The following is a 17,339-nucleotide window of genomic DNA, read 5'->3' as shown; positions in this document are numbered from 1 at the left end:
TCACTGCAAAGGCTATATTTTGAGGCTATGCATGGTCCTATACTTTTGTTCAGCATGTTCTACTGTGTTCAGGTTAAAAAGGCTTTAATGAAAACCTTATGTGCACCTTGACAGGGCCAAGCTGAAATACTTTACAGAGGACTGAAAGGCGCAGGAGGCTGGAAGATGTAAAACGCGAGTAGGGTAGAGCATGAAGAATAAAGGGTGAGGATTCCCTTCCAGTCTATGCCCTTTTAGCATACTCTGCCGCACTGGAAGCACTGTTCAGCCGTCCATCAGGCATTTCAGTAAGAGCTGCTAGCACCTGTACAACCAAATCAGTTGTCAGATTCTTATATTAGCTGTGAATGCGTACAATTATGTATGTACCCATGCAAGCATACCCTTGTGTTGAACAAAACAAAAAGGGTCAAGGTTCTTAAAACCGTATCCTGCAGCGAATACCTTGGCCTAATTTTTTCCTCAACTGAGAAACAATAACAAAGAGAAAGACGTGAATGAAGACCTATGTGCGCTGTAAATTCTCTAAAATAAGGGCCTAGGAAGCTACCTGAAACACTCTTGCAAAATAACTGCATGCTACCTTACCTGCCTCATCATGGCTACAGCTGGTGATCATTTTGCCCGCTTGTTTCATCGCTTCTGTTGACCAAAATATGAACAAAATCATAGCAGCAAGAACTCTGGTGTGTCAACTTTCTCTGCACTTACTTCCCTAACCTTTGTAGGCTACAAACGGGAAAGGGGTGGCCATCACTACTACTGCCGACTGCTGGGCCAGCAGCGGAGGGAGGAGGGTCGGGGCAAGGGCGGTGACAGCAAGGATATCATTGAAGGCAAAGCACGCCTCCTGGCTGAGCTCCTCCTTGTTGAGCAGCTTCTTGAGCAGCGGCTGCTTGAGGGGCTCCCGTGAGTGCCGCCACAACTGCTCCCCGTCACGGCGGCGGGCAGAGGACAGCGTCAGAGTGCGCTGCAGGCTCTTCTTGGGCAGGGGCCTGCACGCGGGTCAGCAGCCGCACGCCACGTTAGCGAGCACCGCGGGTGGACTGAGGTGCGACAGAGGGCAAGTTCCAACGCTAAACTCAACGAAAGTGTTGCTGTACTAAAGGTAGCATGATGTGTGCGAGGCACTACACGAAAATCAACCAGTGTGCGAGAAAGTTGGCATTCCAAGCCTGACAAAGTCTTGTTACGTAATCGTTTAAACTTCTCACAAACAAATGAATTTGAGGTTCACATTGTTGACCTGCTACGGTGTTAAAAAAAAAAAAAAAGAAGAAGAAGAAGAAAGCTAATAGAAGCTGGGAAAGTCTGAACTAGCTGTCTCTGCCAGAAATTCAGTACATACAAGTACAAGCAGTTACGAGTGTGACCTAGGGCAAAATCAAATATTTCCCGTCACTAAGCACAAATTTCATTTATTGTGGGTTTGTGAATGCCTAACACGTGCCTGCCTGTACATGAAGTTGTCAGGCCCTTTCATAAATCTACTTTTCAGATAGGCCCAACCTAGCTGAATACTGAGTTTTGAGAGGCCGCATGGGGTAAAGAGGAGACAGCTGCCTTTCTCTTGGATGGCTTGGTGGGCTAGTTGGTGGGGCATCTTAAAGGGGTTAGCACCGCACGTAGACGAGATCACTCAAGAAAGAAAAGACGGGACAGCGTTTCGCTCTGTTTTTCCTTTCTTGAGTATCCTCATCTACATGCGCTGTTAATCCCTTCAAGATGCCTCTCTCTCGTCCCTCTTAATTCACCACATAACACCCCTTCCCTCATTCATCATGCCAAAGGTCATGCACATGGCCAGCATACAATATTAGCCTGTGTTGCCAAAGTGCGCAACAATGCTAATGTATGCAGCAAATCTTTAATGAGAGCTGATAAAAATTTTAATTTTAAACAGATGAGAATTCATTAGCAATCACGCACAAAGCTGCTGGCAAGGGTGTGGAAGAAGCAGGGTCATTGAAAATTGCCTATGCTGCCCTTCTGTTCCAAAGATATTCAGTGCTGGAGAAGTTTTCTTCGTACACAATTGACCACATTCAGATCACGTTCACTGAGTAATTGAGCCCTCTTGATTTTCAAACACCCCACACGCCCATTCCGCATACCCAAGGGGACCACCAGTCTCACTGTTAGAACTTCCAACAGACCTCCAAGATGTCCCAGGCTGCAAACACTATTCTACACACGTACATGCACACACACACACACACACACACACACACACACACACACACACACACACACACACACACACACACACAACTCTCTCTCTCTCTCTCTCTCTCTCTCTCTCTCTCTCTCTCTCTCTCTCATTTATTTGGTTTTAGATAACCTTTTCAGAAACTTCCTGTTGTGCTAAGGTAAATGAAGTCCTATCATTACTAATTACAAACATTGAGCATAAAAGTTCCCCTACACAAATTGTCTCATAGAAATGTAATACGGCAGGTTGCTGACATCTCTGTGTGCCCTGTGAAGCAGGCATAATTGGGACGTAGCAGATAGTAACTGGCCCACCTGAAAAAGTCCAGCGCATATTCCTCCAGGGTGTGTGGGTGCTCGCGAGATTCCACTCCATTGGTCTGGGTGTTCTGGAACAGCTTCTTGCCATTCTCTGCCCCGTCTTGCGTGAACAGGGCCAGGATGTTGTTGGCCGGCTTGGACAGTGCGGGCAGCACGTACACGTAGTCAGAGGCAAAGTCACCCTTCTCGCCTGTTCGTTCGTTGCGCCCTGGAACAGAGACCAACAGAGCCCCTCTTTAGTGCAATGGGTTATTTGTTCAAACAGTGCTTGCTTGTGGTCTCGGAGGCAGGAACAACCCCCGCCCCCCCTCCAAACCCTTGCCCCCTTTTTCATCTGTGGCATCGAAGTGAGAAGGGTTGCTTAGGCTCAAAACACACAAATGATAAAACCGGAGGTTGCTTTGGAAGTTCACAAGTGCTGAAGAGACACCCCAGCTATGATTAAGACAGATTGGATGGAGAAATGACCACCCCATTCTGGACAATCAGGGGATCTGTGTACTACCTCCACAAGGGGCATGTGGCCAGACTGGGAGCTGCAGACGCTCTAGAGCTCACAAAGTGCTCGACATGAGTGTTGTGCAGACTGACCTGTGCACCAGTTGTTGCTCAGGACCACTTCCCCGCACATATTGTCTTCCAGCAGGATGAGGTCCCCCTGCTCAAAGCTTAAGTAGTTCGCCACATCACCTGCAAGCAAGAAGACACAGAAAGGGGCAAAAAAAATTAACAATTGTTCAGTTTAACAGAAGCAGCGTGTATGTACTTGCACCAGTAGATCAGGGCTGAAAACTACTCATTAGAGCCGAAAAGCACTTTGCCAACAAATAGCAATAATTAAGCTCGCTTTATGTCACAGAATGAATGACACTGGCATGTTATTCTACTCAACTTCCCACTCATCCACCACTCGCGTAAAAAGCGGGATGCCACTTCTCACTAACATGGGGATCAGGATGACCTGACACGCTTTGTCAAGCGCAGCGGTATCATGACTCCACTCTTTAATATGCTCCTCACAAGGATAAGGATCGGGTCATACATCAGTTAATAAGAAGCAGGCCATGATAATGATGATGTTGATGATGCATCATGACATATGGGTGCACGTACACATATGTAACAACATGCTTTTGCTCATAGCCAGGCATACATCCAGTCCTTGGTTGGCTGAGGTAATTTCCTCCCCAGGGCCCCCAGGCTCACCTTTGTACTCCTGCAGTGCAATGACAAACTTGGAGCGCTTCTTGAGGCCCTCCAGGAAGAAGTCGACCAGGTCCCGCACGTCCTCCGAGTTGGGAGACTGGAAGGTGAACTCCTCCCCACGCACCGTGCTCAGGGTGAAGCTTTGCAGGAAGGGCCGGTTGCCCCTGCACACCGTGGAATAGTGATGGACTCGGGCACTGCACCAGATAAAACTCTGCGAGGTTCTTGGTTAGTAATCAACCCAAAAAGGCTATATAGTGCCCTGCCCCCTTTGCCTCCTTTTGTCACAACTGGTTTCCCACACAGCCTCCTCCTGTGCCACATACCTACTGTAACGATTAAGAGACTGCCAATGGTGGTGGCCAGTTTTACCGACCCCATTCCCGCACACAACAAAGGAGGGAGGGACTCCTCACTTGTGGCTGGCAACAGAGGTGATCTCGGGGAAGGAGAGCTCGAGCAGCACCTGCTCCTGCTCGTCCACCACGTAGACACCCGTCCAGTTGATGGCGATGATGACGTCGTTCTTGGGCAGGTGGGGGCCCGAGCTGCGCAGCGCCTCGTAGAAGCGCGAGAACAGCAGCGGCCACCGCAGCTTGGCATACTCCACCACGTCCTCCTTCACCCGCGCCGGAGGGGCCCGCTCGCGGAAGAAGTAGCTCTGCAGTCGATTAAAGCGGGGGCATGTGAAGGAGTTCAAGGTCAACTATGTGAAGGAGTTCAAGGTCAACTCCTCTTCCGGAGGAGAATTGGTAACAAGGTACGAAACGACAACATGTGATTGGGGTGTAATCATATGCGCATAAAAAAAAAAAAAACACTCCTTTTGAATTCACACTCTCTTGTGGAGGGACATTGCACACTCCCATAACCCATCACTTGTGTATGAGCAGAAACATCATGATCCCACACCTACATCTGTTCTGGCGTCTACTTATCCAAGCGGAGCAGAGTAGAAAACTCCCTGTATACCGCTCCTGCGGATGCACTATGTTTTCGCTCTTCACTTTGTGACACAAGATGGAGGGGAGAGGGATGAGGGATTCCACTCCTCGCATTTTACAGCTCATTATCTTGTTAGTGAACAGCAGGTGATAAGGGTGACGCCAATGCATTGTGATGTACGCACACACAGACCAATTCTTGCTTGAAGTCGTAGCACCCACATTATTCCATGATAAAACTGGCAAGGCCTATGTCACATAACCCGCCCCACACCCCCATGTTGTGCCCGCACAAAAACACGAAAAATATCCCCATATGTTGCCCTCACTATTGGCCACGTAATGCAGCCTTTCAATCTTCATTAAAAAAAAAGGAGCACCTCACAACCACATCATGTTTATTCAATAGATAATAAATGTACACCAGTGGTTATCACACTGTATTTTACCCATGGGTAGAAAGCTTATTAGAGGTGGAAAAAAATGCAGCAAAAAAAAAATAAATAAATAAACATTCCGGTATGCCAAGGAACATCTACCGAGATTACTTGCAGATAGCTGCTAGGTTGTCAGAAGCTCCCCACTCGTTTGTGTCACAAGCAGTGCCTGCTATTTCATCCTTTGACGTTGCACAGTGGCATCTGACGAACTGGCAAGTGTGTTCCGAGACATTTAGGATGGAATGGCAGAACTTCAAGACTCAATTCTTTGTGCATGTAGATACCTCCCAGGTAGTTTCAACAGTAATCATTCAGTATAACATAAAACTTCATTTTATTTTTGCCTTTGACAATGATCTGGCAAGAATAGAGAAGGAGGAGGATTACAAAAGCTGGAGTGACACATGGATCCTGGTGCAGCGTGCATTGTCGTGTGGCTTCATTCTGGGCAAAAGTCACAATCACCCGTACCCCTACTTTACCCCTAAGATGTACCAGTTATGGGTGTGAATCATATGCATGAAAAACATGACATAGGGAAATGGGCTGCTCATGGAAGAACAAACCTTATTCGAGGCTTGCACAACCAGGCTAGCCCACCGGTCCAGCGCTTTGTCGCTGGCCTGCAGGCAGTTGTCGGGGATGTAGGTGGGCAGCAAGGCCAGAAGGGTCTCCATGTTCAGCTCCGTGCCGTGGTCGACGTAATACTGCTGGGCGGCTATCATGGCCAGGTCTTCCTCCTGTCAAATGGGGAAAGCGCGCAGCTCTATCGTATAGCATCAAAGGTGAGAGATGTGGGCAGAGAGAATTGAGCACAGATTTATCCCTGGCAAGTTGGGATGACCTCCTTTCGACAGAATGCATTGTTTCTTCAGGTCCCCTTGCAAGCATTCAGCTATGGCTATATAGTTGGTATCAGCAACCTGGGCATACAAAGTTGCACTGCAAAGACTACATGTACTATTACTGAAAGTTTCCCTTCCCAGTGTACGGGCACTTGGCTCGCAGCATGATCAGTTGTGCACTTTATTTTTAAGTTTGTGGCAATATATGTATTCAGAATAAGCTGTGGGGAGCTTCAGTAATGAGTAGGCTTGCGCGAATATTCGGGGGCTTCGAATATTTGAACGAATATTGCAGTATTCGAATTCGCTTCGACTCGAATTTAAAATTTCCGATTTTTCGAAGTATTCGGGGTGAACAAATATCAAAACTGCGTTCAAGGTTCGGTTTCATTAGGCAAGCCGCAGTGCCATTGACATCAGGCCTACATCTTGACTACATGTGAAGCCAAGACAAGCTAAGCCACATTCAGAACGTTGTCGTAGCCTTAGGCGCATTTTTGCACGCGATGCGGGCGCGTTGGCGTTGCGCATGCAATTTTTTGACGCTCACGTCAATGATTCCGCGCGTGCGGCAGCTTCTGCCTTGCTTAGAAAATGACGTGCGTCGCGCACGGCACTGAGAGGAGCTTGACGACTTGCGCCAATGGAGAGGCGCGCGCCTCATGGCGGCAGTTTCGAAGCGCTCGAGACAGCCAGCTGGCTCTGCCAGACATGTTTAGGCTTACCACCCCGGCAGATATTGCCTGGGCGCTTTTACTAGCGGTGCGGATGATGTTTTATAGTACCGTTTTCGCCCACATTATGAGCTCCTTTACCGCGCAAGCAACTTCGTGCACGCCTTGAGCGGCATTTTAGAGAGTGCTTAAAAGCGGTCGCTCGAGCTCCCGACATTACTTCGCGGCCGCGGCTGCCGCCACGTTGCCTCTGCCAGCCGCGCCGCGCGCAGCATGCGGGTGGTTCTGCGGCAGCATCAGTCCGCCTGTGACGTGCGCGGCGCGTTTTCGCGAGCAGAAAACAACAGCCCGGCCGTTCCTGGAGAAAGAGCGACAGAGGGGAGAGAGAGCCCATACATCGCCGTCGCTTGCTCGCTCGACGGTCGAGCGCCTCGCCGGCTCGGTCGTATCATCCGCCGGGCCGCGCAGGTCCATTCATAAGAGCCGAAAATTTTCCCATTGCAAACAATCCAATTTCGCTGGGACTTATCAGAAATTCGTATTATCTCGAAATTCATATCACCCAGAAACGTATCATCAAGATCCCACTGTAAAGAACTTTTTTATGAAGGTCCCGCCAGGCCTGGAAGCTCAGTGTCTCAGTGACAGGAAGCTCAGTTACACCTGACAGCTATTCGAATTTGCTTTGAAAGTATTCGACCCCAAGGACTATTCGCTTCGAATTCGCTTCGAACTAAAATATTACTATTTGCACAAGCCTAGTAACGAGCCATGCAAGTATTTTTTTAACGGCTACAAAATGCATTCAAGCATACGCGTTCTAGCTGCCGCTTTTGCACAAGACCAGGCATGACCCAGGAGGCAAAAGCATCATAAAAAAAAACCGAGAGCTCCCTGTAGCTGCATTCAGAACACCCCGCTCCCGATTCCCCGTTGCCCAATGGTGGTCCCGCGCACCTTGTCGCACTTGTACTCGCCGAACTTGATGCCGCGCACGACCTGCTGGAAGATGAGGTTGGTGGCCTCGGGGTCCTGAGTGGGGTCGTGCCAGGGGGCGAAGATCTCCTTGCGGAAGAACAGCCTCCAGGGGGCGTTGCGCTCCTGCGCCCCCTGCTCCTTGGTGTACTGCTCACACTGCGAGATGGCGTCCATCACGTGCTCCCCGCCACTGCCCAGTGACGACACCTGGGCGGGAAATTCAAAAGGAGGCCACTAAGCCTCCTGTGCGGGGCAAACGAGCGGCGTGCTGCCGCTTGCTTTGCACAAAGTGATTCGGGCAGTTACACATTCTGCGAACTAAATGCGAATTAATCCTGCAATTAAACAACCAGTGCTTTGTTCCTGCATGGGTGGTGACATGGTGTTCAACTTCCGAAATGATTTACCAGCAGCCAGTCAATGAGCAAAAGTATCGATCCCTCATAGCAGTTTTGTTCAAATTTTTTTAAAGCAAAGCTTTCTATGCCTCGCTTGCACCGTAAATTGTAACGTCAGAACATACAGCAGGAAAGCCAACTTTACGCAACGGGTTTCCACAGATGGCACCTGATGATAATGGTAAAATGCAAAGCCGCTTAAAACAAAAAATTTCTGTGGTCAGAATCGAATTTGGGTCCTTTGCGTTATGAAGCCGACGTCTATCCAATCGCACCATTCCGACGCGGTCAAAGCAGTTGCGTTTTGGACTTTGACTTTCACTCAGGTTGCGTGGGAGAAAGCTTGGCATTTTAACCATCTTTCTCATAGAAAAGGAGCTTTGATGTTTTTACAGTACACCTCTTACTGTGGACACAGTTACAGTTGAGGCTCATGTAGGCATAAAAAAAAAATCACTTTCCCAGAAACATTCGTTCTTAGAAGTCTATTTGCTGTCATCTTTGATAACCACTAACAAGCAAGTGATACCACCACTAGTGAACAGGCAACCATTCAATTTAAAGAAATAATTGAGAACAATGAGAAAAGAAATGCCACATAGTTTGCTTGTTATGATCAGGATAACGTTTCATATCCTTCTCCCACAACCAGAGTGGGAATGAAGCCAATAATCAGCAATTGGAGATAGGGAAGGAGTCATTACTTTCACATGTACATCGGCACCTGAAAACAAGGTCAATTCTAGCAGTAAAAGTATTAAACCTCTAGCACGTGTTGGACGCTTGTCCCGGCAACCATTGAGCAGATTTAATGCAGGCTGCATTTTAGGACACCACTGCTACGCTAAAAAACAGGATATACAGTAAGCCCCCTATCTTAGTTTTACACATGCGTGCATGCCATTCTTTTTTGCCAGATGGTGCAACGAAGTTGAAAATGAGCCTTAACCACACATTAAAAAAGAAAATGCTTGGCTATAGCAGCTTTAACTTAGCAGTTGCGCATGCTGTAGCTGGTCTTGTGGGCAGTACTTTGGCAACCAACCACAATTGTGGCAAGATGTTTTAGTCAGAGAGAGAGAGGGAGACGCCCTAGATACCTTGTCGAAGAGGGCAATGTAGAGGGAGAATCCGAACTGGTCGCGCAGGCCGATCTTGGCGGCGAGCTGTGCGCAGAGCTCGCGGGCGGTGGTGGCTGAGTCGGCAAGCAGGGTGCGGGTGTTGCCGTCCATGAAGGTGATGGGCAGCATCAGGGGCTTTTTGGACTTGGTAGCCTGCAGCTCCAGCCACGAGGGTGGCTGGCCCCGCGTGCCGTTCATGAACGTGCGCCGCAGACGCTCCTCGCAGTAGGGCGCATAGCCGGGGGGCCCCTCCCGGATCAGGTTCAGCAGGTACTTGACAAACTGCACGGCAAAGGAAGGTGCGCGGTGTGGAGGCTGAGTACCTAACATGAACTGCCTGCTTTTTGCACACAAGGACACGTGGAATGATAAATAAAGCTCTGGTTATGGGTCCAAGCACTGTTTGCACATATTTTGCACTTAAGCTCAAAATAAAGCATTGATTGATTGATCAATTGATCGATCGATCGATCGATGTTGCAGGCTTGCATGGTCACATGTACCAGCTTCAGCACAGTAATCCCACAGGCACAATTAAAATTTATTGGAAAAAAAAAAAAAAAAAAAAAAAAAAAAAACCTTTGCTGTGTAGTCAAGCATTTCTTGGGTTGCCTGTACTGCGATGCACCGAGTTTGCAACATTATTGCGCTGAGACATTTCAGAGTAGAAGTACACCTGACAGTCTGTGTAAAACGTCTGCTAAACTGAGCCGGCGATGAATGCTTGATTGAAGTTGGTGTAAAATCTTGGTACTATCACATCCCTTCGCATAATGGTAGCCATTCTGTGCTCCTTTTTCTCCTTTAATGGAATAAGCAAGTCAGTACGATTTGCCCGAGCAACGTCACAAGTAACGTAGTACATGGGACAGGTTTGCTCAGTGTTAACAATCCAGCCTTCAACACACACATCCACACGTACGCACGCAGCCCTCACTTTGTCAGAAGGGGCGAAGCAGCCAACGCACAGTGACAGCAGGATCCAGCCCCTGGCATGAGAATTCTTCTCCGGGTTGTTGGTCAACTGCTTGCAGATCTGGCAGTAGATCTCGTCCCTGACAACAGGAGAGGCACCAATGTCTTGTATTACTCTCAGACTTTAGCTGTTGCACTGAAAAGCTCCCAGTAAGCTGTTTAACAAACATGCTTTCAGGCTGTCAGTATTGATGGATTACTTGTGGATGTGACCATTGTCCTGTCTCACAAGGCTACAATGTCTGAATGGAACTACACATCGTCATGCTGCACTGCTGCAATATACAGGCAGCGAAATTTCAGCCAAAAAATTTCGGTCAGTGGCCTAAGTAAGCTGCTATCATTCCAACCATCTAGCACTTTCACATGTTTCTAAAGTCCCTGAAACAGCAGGAATAGGCACTTGCTGTATGAAAAAGTCAACTACAGGCCTACTGTCACAACAAAAGAGCGTCTTACGATATAAGTACATAATACAACTAATCTTATACACTGTCAATTGAGCCACCACAGTGACTGAGGTAGCAGAACTTTTATGACAAACAAAAAAGGAAAAGGATGAGTTGAGCAAAATTAATTAAAATAAAAGTAAAATAAAACCAAAAAGAAAAAGGAAAGGAGAGATTGTGACAGCCGCATTTCTAGCCTGCAAGCTGCTTCTGTAGCCACAGTGTGAGTGTGAAAATTCCTTCCCATGGAGAGGCTCTGCCAACCTCTAAAGAAATGTGGTAAGATGTAAATTTTACTAGGGTTACGCAAACACAGTCAAGGGTAAATGCGATGTTGATCAATTTAAAAGTTTCATACCATGGTGTGGTCTACGAATGGTAAGGATAAAACGTCACTGCACAGAAATCCATGAGCTTTGCCAAAGACATGACTAAATTACTTTAATTAAATACATTTTACTACTGTATCAGCCCAGTCAATGAAATGCACCCTTGTTGGAGCAAATTTTTTAGCCTACGTTTTTACTTATGGGCACAAAAGCACAAATATGACATTTTATCTCATTATCTGGTGACATTACCGAAACATGCAGTGGTCTGAAGCCATAAAAACATGCACTCACGCTGGAACCAAATGGCAGGACATACAGAGGTTAACATGCAAGGGGCACAAAGACCAGCCACCCTCTTTTTCGATAACACCACGCGCAATAATAAAGTGTACTCCCTCAAGGTAGTTAGTCCACACAGCCCAGCCTTCAATGGAGATATGGAAATGATATCGACTCCACTACACTTTGACACGTTCTTTCATTGCAGCAACCCCATTCGGAAACCAAAAGCACAAACAATTTGTGAAGCCACTGCTGGCTAACACTACAAACCACACAGTTGCCTGGAACTAGATACAAAAATAATCGACCAGTTTAGGGGAAACCCCTAAAATGGAGTGAGTCTCTGCGAAGGGAAGATTTCCTGGAATTCGTCCTGGAATCCTGGACCACGAAAATTTTTGCTTCAACCGCGAAATTCCTCATAAAGATGCACAGCTTGTCTCAACCAACAGCTGCATTTCAGGTAGATGTCAAATTTTCCCTTGGCAGATCCAAGAACGGGCAACAGTTCCAAAAAGGTGTAATAAACTAAGACATGTTGTTTGATGTTCACATTTACGGCTCGATAGGATGCTGTGCTACTTCAAAAAAAAGAGGACAGACTGAGTGGAGAGGGGGAGTTGCTCGTCCTTTCCCCTACCTGAGCTCCTCCCTGAGGATGCCATGGCCAATGATGAAGTGGAGCTTCTCCAGGTTGGAGGTGGGTCGGCTCTCGAGCCAATGGCCGTAGTTGTCGGCTGCCAGCTCTTCCTCCTGCAGGTGGCGCCTAACATCCTCCGTGATCTTGTTCTTCCGCTTGAGCGTAAGCGACACCAGCTTGTTGCGGATGCTGCGGGATTTCTGCTTCGTGTACGAGTCCTGCGGCACGACGAAGACTCCATTTAATATGCTTGCCATTCAGCCACCTCCCATTCGTCGGAATGATGCACAAGCTCTTTACCGTGTCAACGCCCATCATCTGCGCCTCGCGGTAGTCCTTGGTCTTGACGAAGTTTCGTCCCAAGGTGGCGGTAACCTTGCTCATCACGGACGTGTTGTCCTGCGTCAAAGATAAGCAATAATTTAGTGCTAAAAACGATGACACGAGGCACGAGCAAATCTCTATGGTGAAAGACAAGAAAGAGGAAAACGTACCCTGTCCATGGTGTGAAACTTTGGTTCTGGCAGGTCGCCCATGAATCGCAGGATTGTGATCCACAATGCCAGAGCAGCCTGCAAATACACATTACACAGTTGCAGAAAAGCAAAGCACGGTAACAATGCACTATTTAGATGTCACATAAAAGGGCTCTGTTAAATTTGCAGCAGCGAAATGAATCCAAATAAAACGGAACCAATCAAGACTCTCATAAGCTCACCTCCAAGAGAATTTAGGTCTCCTCAGCAACACCTGTGACACCACATAATTATAACCTTGCAAAGGGCAGAAAGTTTGTTAGCAATCAAGGCTTCTGAATTGGAACTGAATTGTAGTAAGTTCTGCTAGAATGATTACAGAACCTACAGAACTGAAGACCTGACTGACCTGTTGATGAAAATGTGGGTGAGATCTCTCTATGCATCATGCACATACAGCATCCGTCCAAGCCCCTGCTCACATCATCCACTGGTTTACCTCTTCTGTGCAGGGGAGCTAAACAAATATTCTGCGAAGTATCTCAAATGTAGCCCTCACGCAGCCTAACGTCATAGATTAGTTTTTCACTTATATAACACCATTGACATGACACAGTTACTAAATCAGCTAATGCTTATCAAAGCAAGCAACCTGCCCCTTTCTGTGTGCGACCAAACTGCGTTCTCCCGTGGTCACTGCCCTGCCCACACTGTCAATTGTTTTTGGTAGCTTGCCGAGCGAGAAAGCACCACTATACTACAAGAAAATAATAATTATATTGGATCAGATATCCTAAAAAGTTGGACAATGGCCACGCAGCTTAAGCATGAGTGGAGAAATGTCATACTCATTGATGAAACTTCCGAAGCTGGACTGCAGCTTTAGTCAGTAAACAACCACATATTATTGACCAAACAAGAGGGCTCACTCTCTCACACTCTGAGAAAGACTGTCGGTACTGCATGAATGATGGAAATGTCATACTCATTGGTGAAACTTCTAAAACTGGAATGCAGCTGAAGTCAGTAAACACAACCACATATCACTGCACAACACGAGGGCTCACACCCTCACACTCTGAGAAACACTGTCGGCTTTGTCTCGAACTTTGCCCTATGAAGTGCAAGCAATGCCGGTCAAATCTGACTTAATTGTGTGCCGGATTCACCATGCTTCAGAGACCTTGAAGTGAGAGAGAGAGAGAGAGAGAGTGTGTTCGGGGGTGTGCCCACCATGGTGTCACCCTGCGTCTGCAGGGGCAGCAGGGAGTTTTTGAGGGGCTTCCGCTGGTACTGGTGGCTGGTGCTGCCCTGGAAGTAGGTGGCTGCAAATTTCTGGAACTTGTACTCGCTCAGGTCGTCCTTGTCCTCAGGCACGGCCGGGATCGAGCCCTCCACCTCGCCCCCATTGATGGCGTTCTCCCGAGAGGCCTCCAGGTCCTGGGCACAGTATGCACACACACGGCGTGGGAAGGGGAGGCATCGGGTACGGCGCGTGTGTCGAGTGCACCTTTGTCATGCAAGCGGTTAAAATTACCGTATTTTTGCGATTCTAAGCAGCCTCCCCTACTTTAGGGAAAAAAATTGGAAAAAAAAAGTATGCACGTGAATCTAAGCACCCCTTTTCTAAGCACCCATGGCAAGGTAGATTTCAGATGCGTGGAAGCAGACCCAAGTTGATGCTGCGGCCAAGTAATTTAGGAAGTTTTCAATTACAAATCACTTCAACAAAACAGAAGCTGACCTACGGTGGCCCAAGCAGCACAATGGACTCAAATTTTGGTGAGGGTGATGAGTGCCAGACGTAAAGCAGTGGGTTCACTGTCTGCACCTATTTTAATTTTGAATGTTTGCCAAATAAAACATTATTCTTTGCGCCCGTCTCGTCAAGATATGGTCAAGAGAAAACAGGGGACAATGGGGGGGGGGGGGGGGGGTGATATTTAGATCATTCGAATCTGAGCACCCCACTTTGGACGATGCGATCATGAAAAAAAGAGGGTGCTTAGCACCGAGTAATGATGGTCACCCTTTTATCTAATAGTTCTCCAGGTTCCTTTGAATTTAGAGCTTGTGCCATTTTCCGAATGTCGTGTCAAAATGACACGCCTGCTGCAAAAGGGTGTAAGAGTAAAAGTGTGCATTGCAGTAAGCTGCTGGCAAATAGAGAGTCACGTGCACCAGCTGTCAGTAGCAAATGCATAGATGGGCGCATCTCATCTTTCAAGGCTAAAGAGCTAAGAAATAGTAGTTCGAGACACAAACGGGCCCCTAACCAATACATTTCAACTTGGCTTACCCTAACACCGAAGGCCAAAGGGTGTGGGCAGCTTGACAACAGACTTTTTTTTTTTTTTCTCGCAAGTAAAGGCAGAACCATTTCCTAGCTTCGGTATCACAAACTACTACAAAGGAAGCACATCAGTGTTACTAACTTATAGGGCTTGGATTCTCTATGAAAGCATAAAAACTGATAATCAATTGACTCCATTCATGAGATAGTTGTCTAGCCCAAAGCCATGATTAGGTTTAGTTTGTTTCTATTGTTCTCCCAGCTGATGTTTACATTTCATGAATATGCAAAATACAGCATACACAATACTAAACACAGAGTCAAACTTTGTTTTCCACCTCATAATAACCTCACGACCTACTGTAGCTGCGTGGTACGTGACAGCCACAGAGTTTCATACTAATATATACTAGATGAAAAAATGGCTCTAGTGTTTAGGCAAGTTGTGCTTCAATAAGTGTGGTGCTGTGGACTGCAAAGAACCGTTGCAGGGTGTCTAGCAAATTGCCTAATTCAATTTCCCTGACTTTTCCATGTTTTCCATGACCATTTTAAACAAAATTCCCTGACTTATACAACAGGCGCCATTCTGTGGAAATGGTCTATGAAGCATATAAAAAGCATATACAAAACACATTAACTTCAGTTTGAGGTTTGCTTGCCTTCTGTTACGGCTTCAGAGAGTTTATTTCATCTTGCGGGATAGAAGCTTCAAGTTGCGCTTCAGCGAGCACCTTTTGCTTTTTTTTTTTTTATTGTCCTGGCTCGACATGCAACGTGAACCGCATGGTGCGTTTTTGCACGCGACTCGGGCGCGTCGGCGTTGCGCGTGCGATTTTTTCACGCACGCGTCGACGATTCGCGCGCGCGGCAGCTTCTGCCTCGCTCAGAAAATGACGCGCGTCGCGCGAGGAAGTGGGAGGAGCCTGCCGACTTCCGCCAATGGAGAGCCGCACGCCTCATGGTGGCAATTTTGAAGCTCTCAAGACAGCCGGATGGGCCCGCAAGAGATGTTTAGGCTTACGTAACCCCGGCAGGTATTGCATGGGCGCTAACACTAACGGCGCGGATGATGTTTCATAGTACCGTTTTCGCCCACATTATAAGCTCCTTTACTTCACAAGCAACTTCGTGCGTGCCTTGTGTGGCATTTTAGAGAGCGCTTAGAAGCGGTCGCTCGATCTCCCGTCACCAGTTCGCGGTCGAAGCCACCGCCATGTTTCCGCTGCCGGCGGCACCGCGCGCAGCGTGCAGGCGGTTCCGCGGCAGCGTCAGAGCGTCTGTGACGTGCGCGGCGCATTTTCGCGAGCAGAAAACCACGTCATGTTCCTTTTTGATTAGGTGATTCTGGCTTCCGATGTCATAAGAATGAAGTTCTTTCAAGATTAGCTCTTCAAAAAAGCGCTGACTCTTGAAATTCGCTGGAAAAAAAAAAGCGCGTTGTGCGTGCGATTTGGGCACCACCTACATCGCCCCTCTGCGCAAGTGCAACCAGCAACCTAAGCCAGCTGTGAGCTGCGTGAACCGCATGGCGAGTTTCTGCGCGCCATTCGTGCGGGGTATTTTCACGGTCGCGTCGACGATTTCGTGCGTGGCTCATTTCCTGCACAAACAAGTGCGTTTGTGCCTTGAGTAGCATTTTAAAGAGCGGTTAGAAGCGGTCGTTGGAGCTACCGCACTACTCCGCGGCCGGTGCAGGGTGCAGCCGCCATGTTGCCGGCGCCTGCCGCTCGGCGCGCACCGCGCAGGTGGTTGTCGCGGCGGCGTCAGCGCGCCTCAGGCGTGCGCGGTGCGTTTTTGCTTGCAGAAAAACCAGAAAACGTTTCATGCGGTTTACGTTTTCGTCGCGCGCGAACGTGTTGCGTTCGGTAACTTCTTGGGGGCCCCCAACACTGGTTTCCCCTATTCTGAAACTGTGGGCAGGCCCCGACGTGGTTTTCCCTGACTGGTACTACTTGATTGAAAAATTCCCTGACAATTCCCTGACTTTTCCCGGTGGCGCAAAATTCCCTGACTTTTCCCGGTTTTCCCGGTCGCTAGACACCCTGCGTTGTATTTTTATTTGGCATGGCTTATGAACAAGCTCAAAATTTGCGCGTGGCTGTGAAAACCATGACATTGTTAAAGAGCTATCGAAAGTTTTTTTTTTTTTTCCCAAGACTGAAATGAAGCTCTCGAAATATTTATTTATCAAAGACTTTTTAAAAACTTCATGCTAGACAAACAAAAAGAAATGTTGCCTTTGTTGTTTCTTTTGACAAGAACCCATGTTGCAAGCCAGGCCAAGTTATAGCGAAATGCCTACGACTATCATGGCAGCCTCCGTGACGGCACAGCACTTGAGCATCAATTTTCTCTCCACCATATATTACTATGAAACTATTAAACTCTATGGTGAAAGCCAGCCAGGCTTTGTGCAAACACCAAAGGACTCCAACTGCAGTAGCGCAAAACCAAGCGCCTACCTGAAAGCGCAGCAGCAAGCCACAGTTGCGAACAGCGACGCCTCTGCCAATGCCCATTTGCAATTCATCCCACCCGCGACCTTCCCTTGATCCCAGGAAAGGGGGACCAATTCAAGGCACAACTCACCAGTGCCTCGCATGCCCGGGGACCCCAGCACTGGGTCCAGCAGTACACCTTCTCACCCAACCACACTTGACCTCCACATTGGCACTTGCCCACACGTAACCGTCTCACATGAATCAGGCGCTCCGCGTACGAGGCGCCACCGTCGACGCACACGTACGAATA

The 17,339-nt window shown here is 47.9% G+C and overlaps 1 protein-coding gene across 1 annotated transcript in view; it reads right to left on the bottom strand.

Moving 5' to 3' along the window:
- The window catches only part of Ck (unconventional myosin-VIIa ck), a 156,237-nt gene that overhangs the window by 24,681 nt on the left and 114,217 nt on the right, over positions 1 to 17,339 (bottom strand). Inside the window, exons 22-34 of the mRNA XM_077698866.1 lie at positions 13,526 to 13,732; positions 12,311 to 12,388; positions 12,117 to 12,215; positions 11,817 to 12,034; positions 10,076 to 10,193; positions 9,118 to 9,420; positions 7,599 to 7,826; positions 5,689 to 5,862; positions 4,155 to 4,399; positions 3,739 to 3,902; positions 3,124 to 3,222; positions 2,527 to 2,740; positions 829 to 995 (exon numbers count right to left, since the gene is read on the bottom strand). Of these exons, the coding sequence (XP_077554992.1) occupies positions 829 to 995; positions 2,527 to 2,740; positions 3,124 to 3,222; positions 3,739 to 3,902; positions 4,155 to 4,399; positions 5,689 to 5,862; positions 7,599 to 7,826; positions 9,118 to 9,420; positions 10,076 to 10,193; positions 11,817 to 12,034; positions 12,117 to 12,215; positions 12,311 to 12,388; positions 13,526 to 13,732 (2,314 nt within the window). The remainder of the gene's footprint in view (positions 1 to 828; positions 996 to 2,526; positions 2,741 to 3,123; positions 3,223 to 3,738; positions 3,903 to 4,154; positions 4,400 to 5,688; positions 5,863 to 7,598; positions 7,827 to 9,117; positions 9,421 to 10,075; positions 10,194 to 11,816; positions 12,035 to 12,116; positions 12,216 to 12,310; positions 12,389 to 13,525; positions 13,733 to 17,339) is intronic.

This window comes from Haemaphysalis longicornis, unplaced genomic scaffold, assembly GCF_048455015.1.
Source record: "Haemaphysalis longicornis isolate Haplotype H1 unplaced genomic scaffold, Haemaphysalis longicornis Haplotype H1 scaffold_2, whole genome shotgun sequence".
NCBI classification, from domain to species: domain Eukaryota; kingdom Metazoa; phylum Arthropoda; class Arachnida; order Ixodida; family Ixodidae; genus Haemaphysalis; species Haemaphysalis longicornis.
This window is presented reverse-complemented; position numbering and strand designations above follow the sequence as displayed.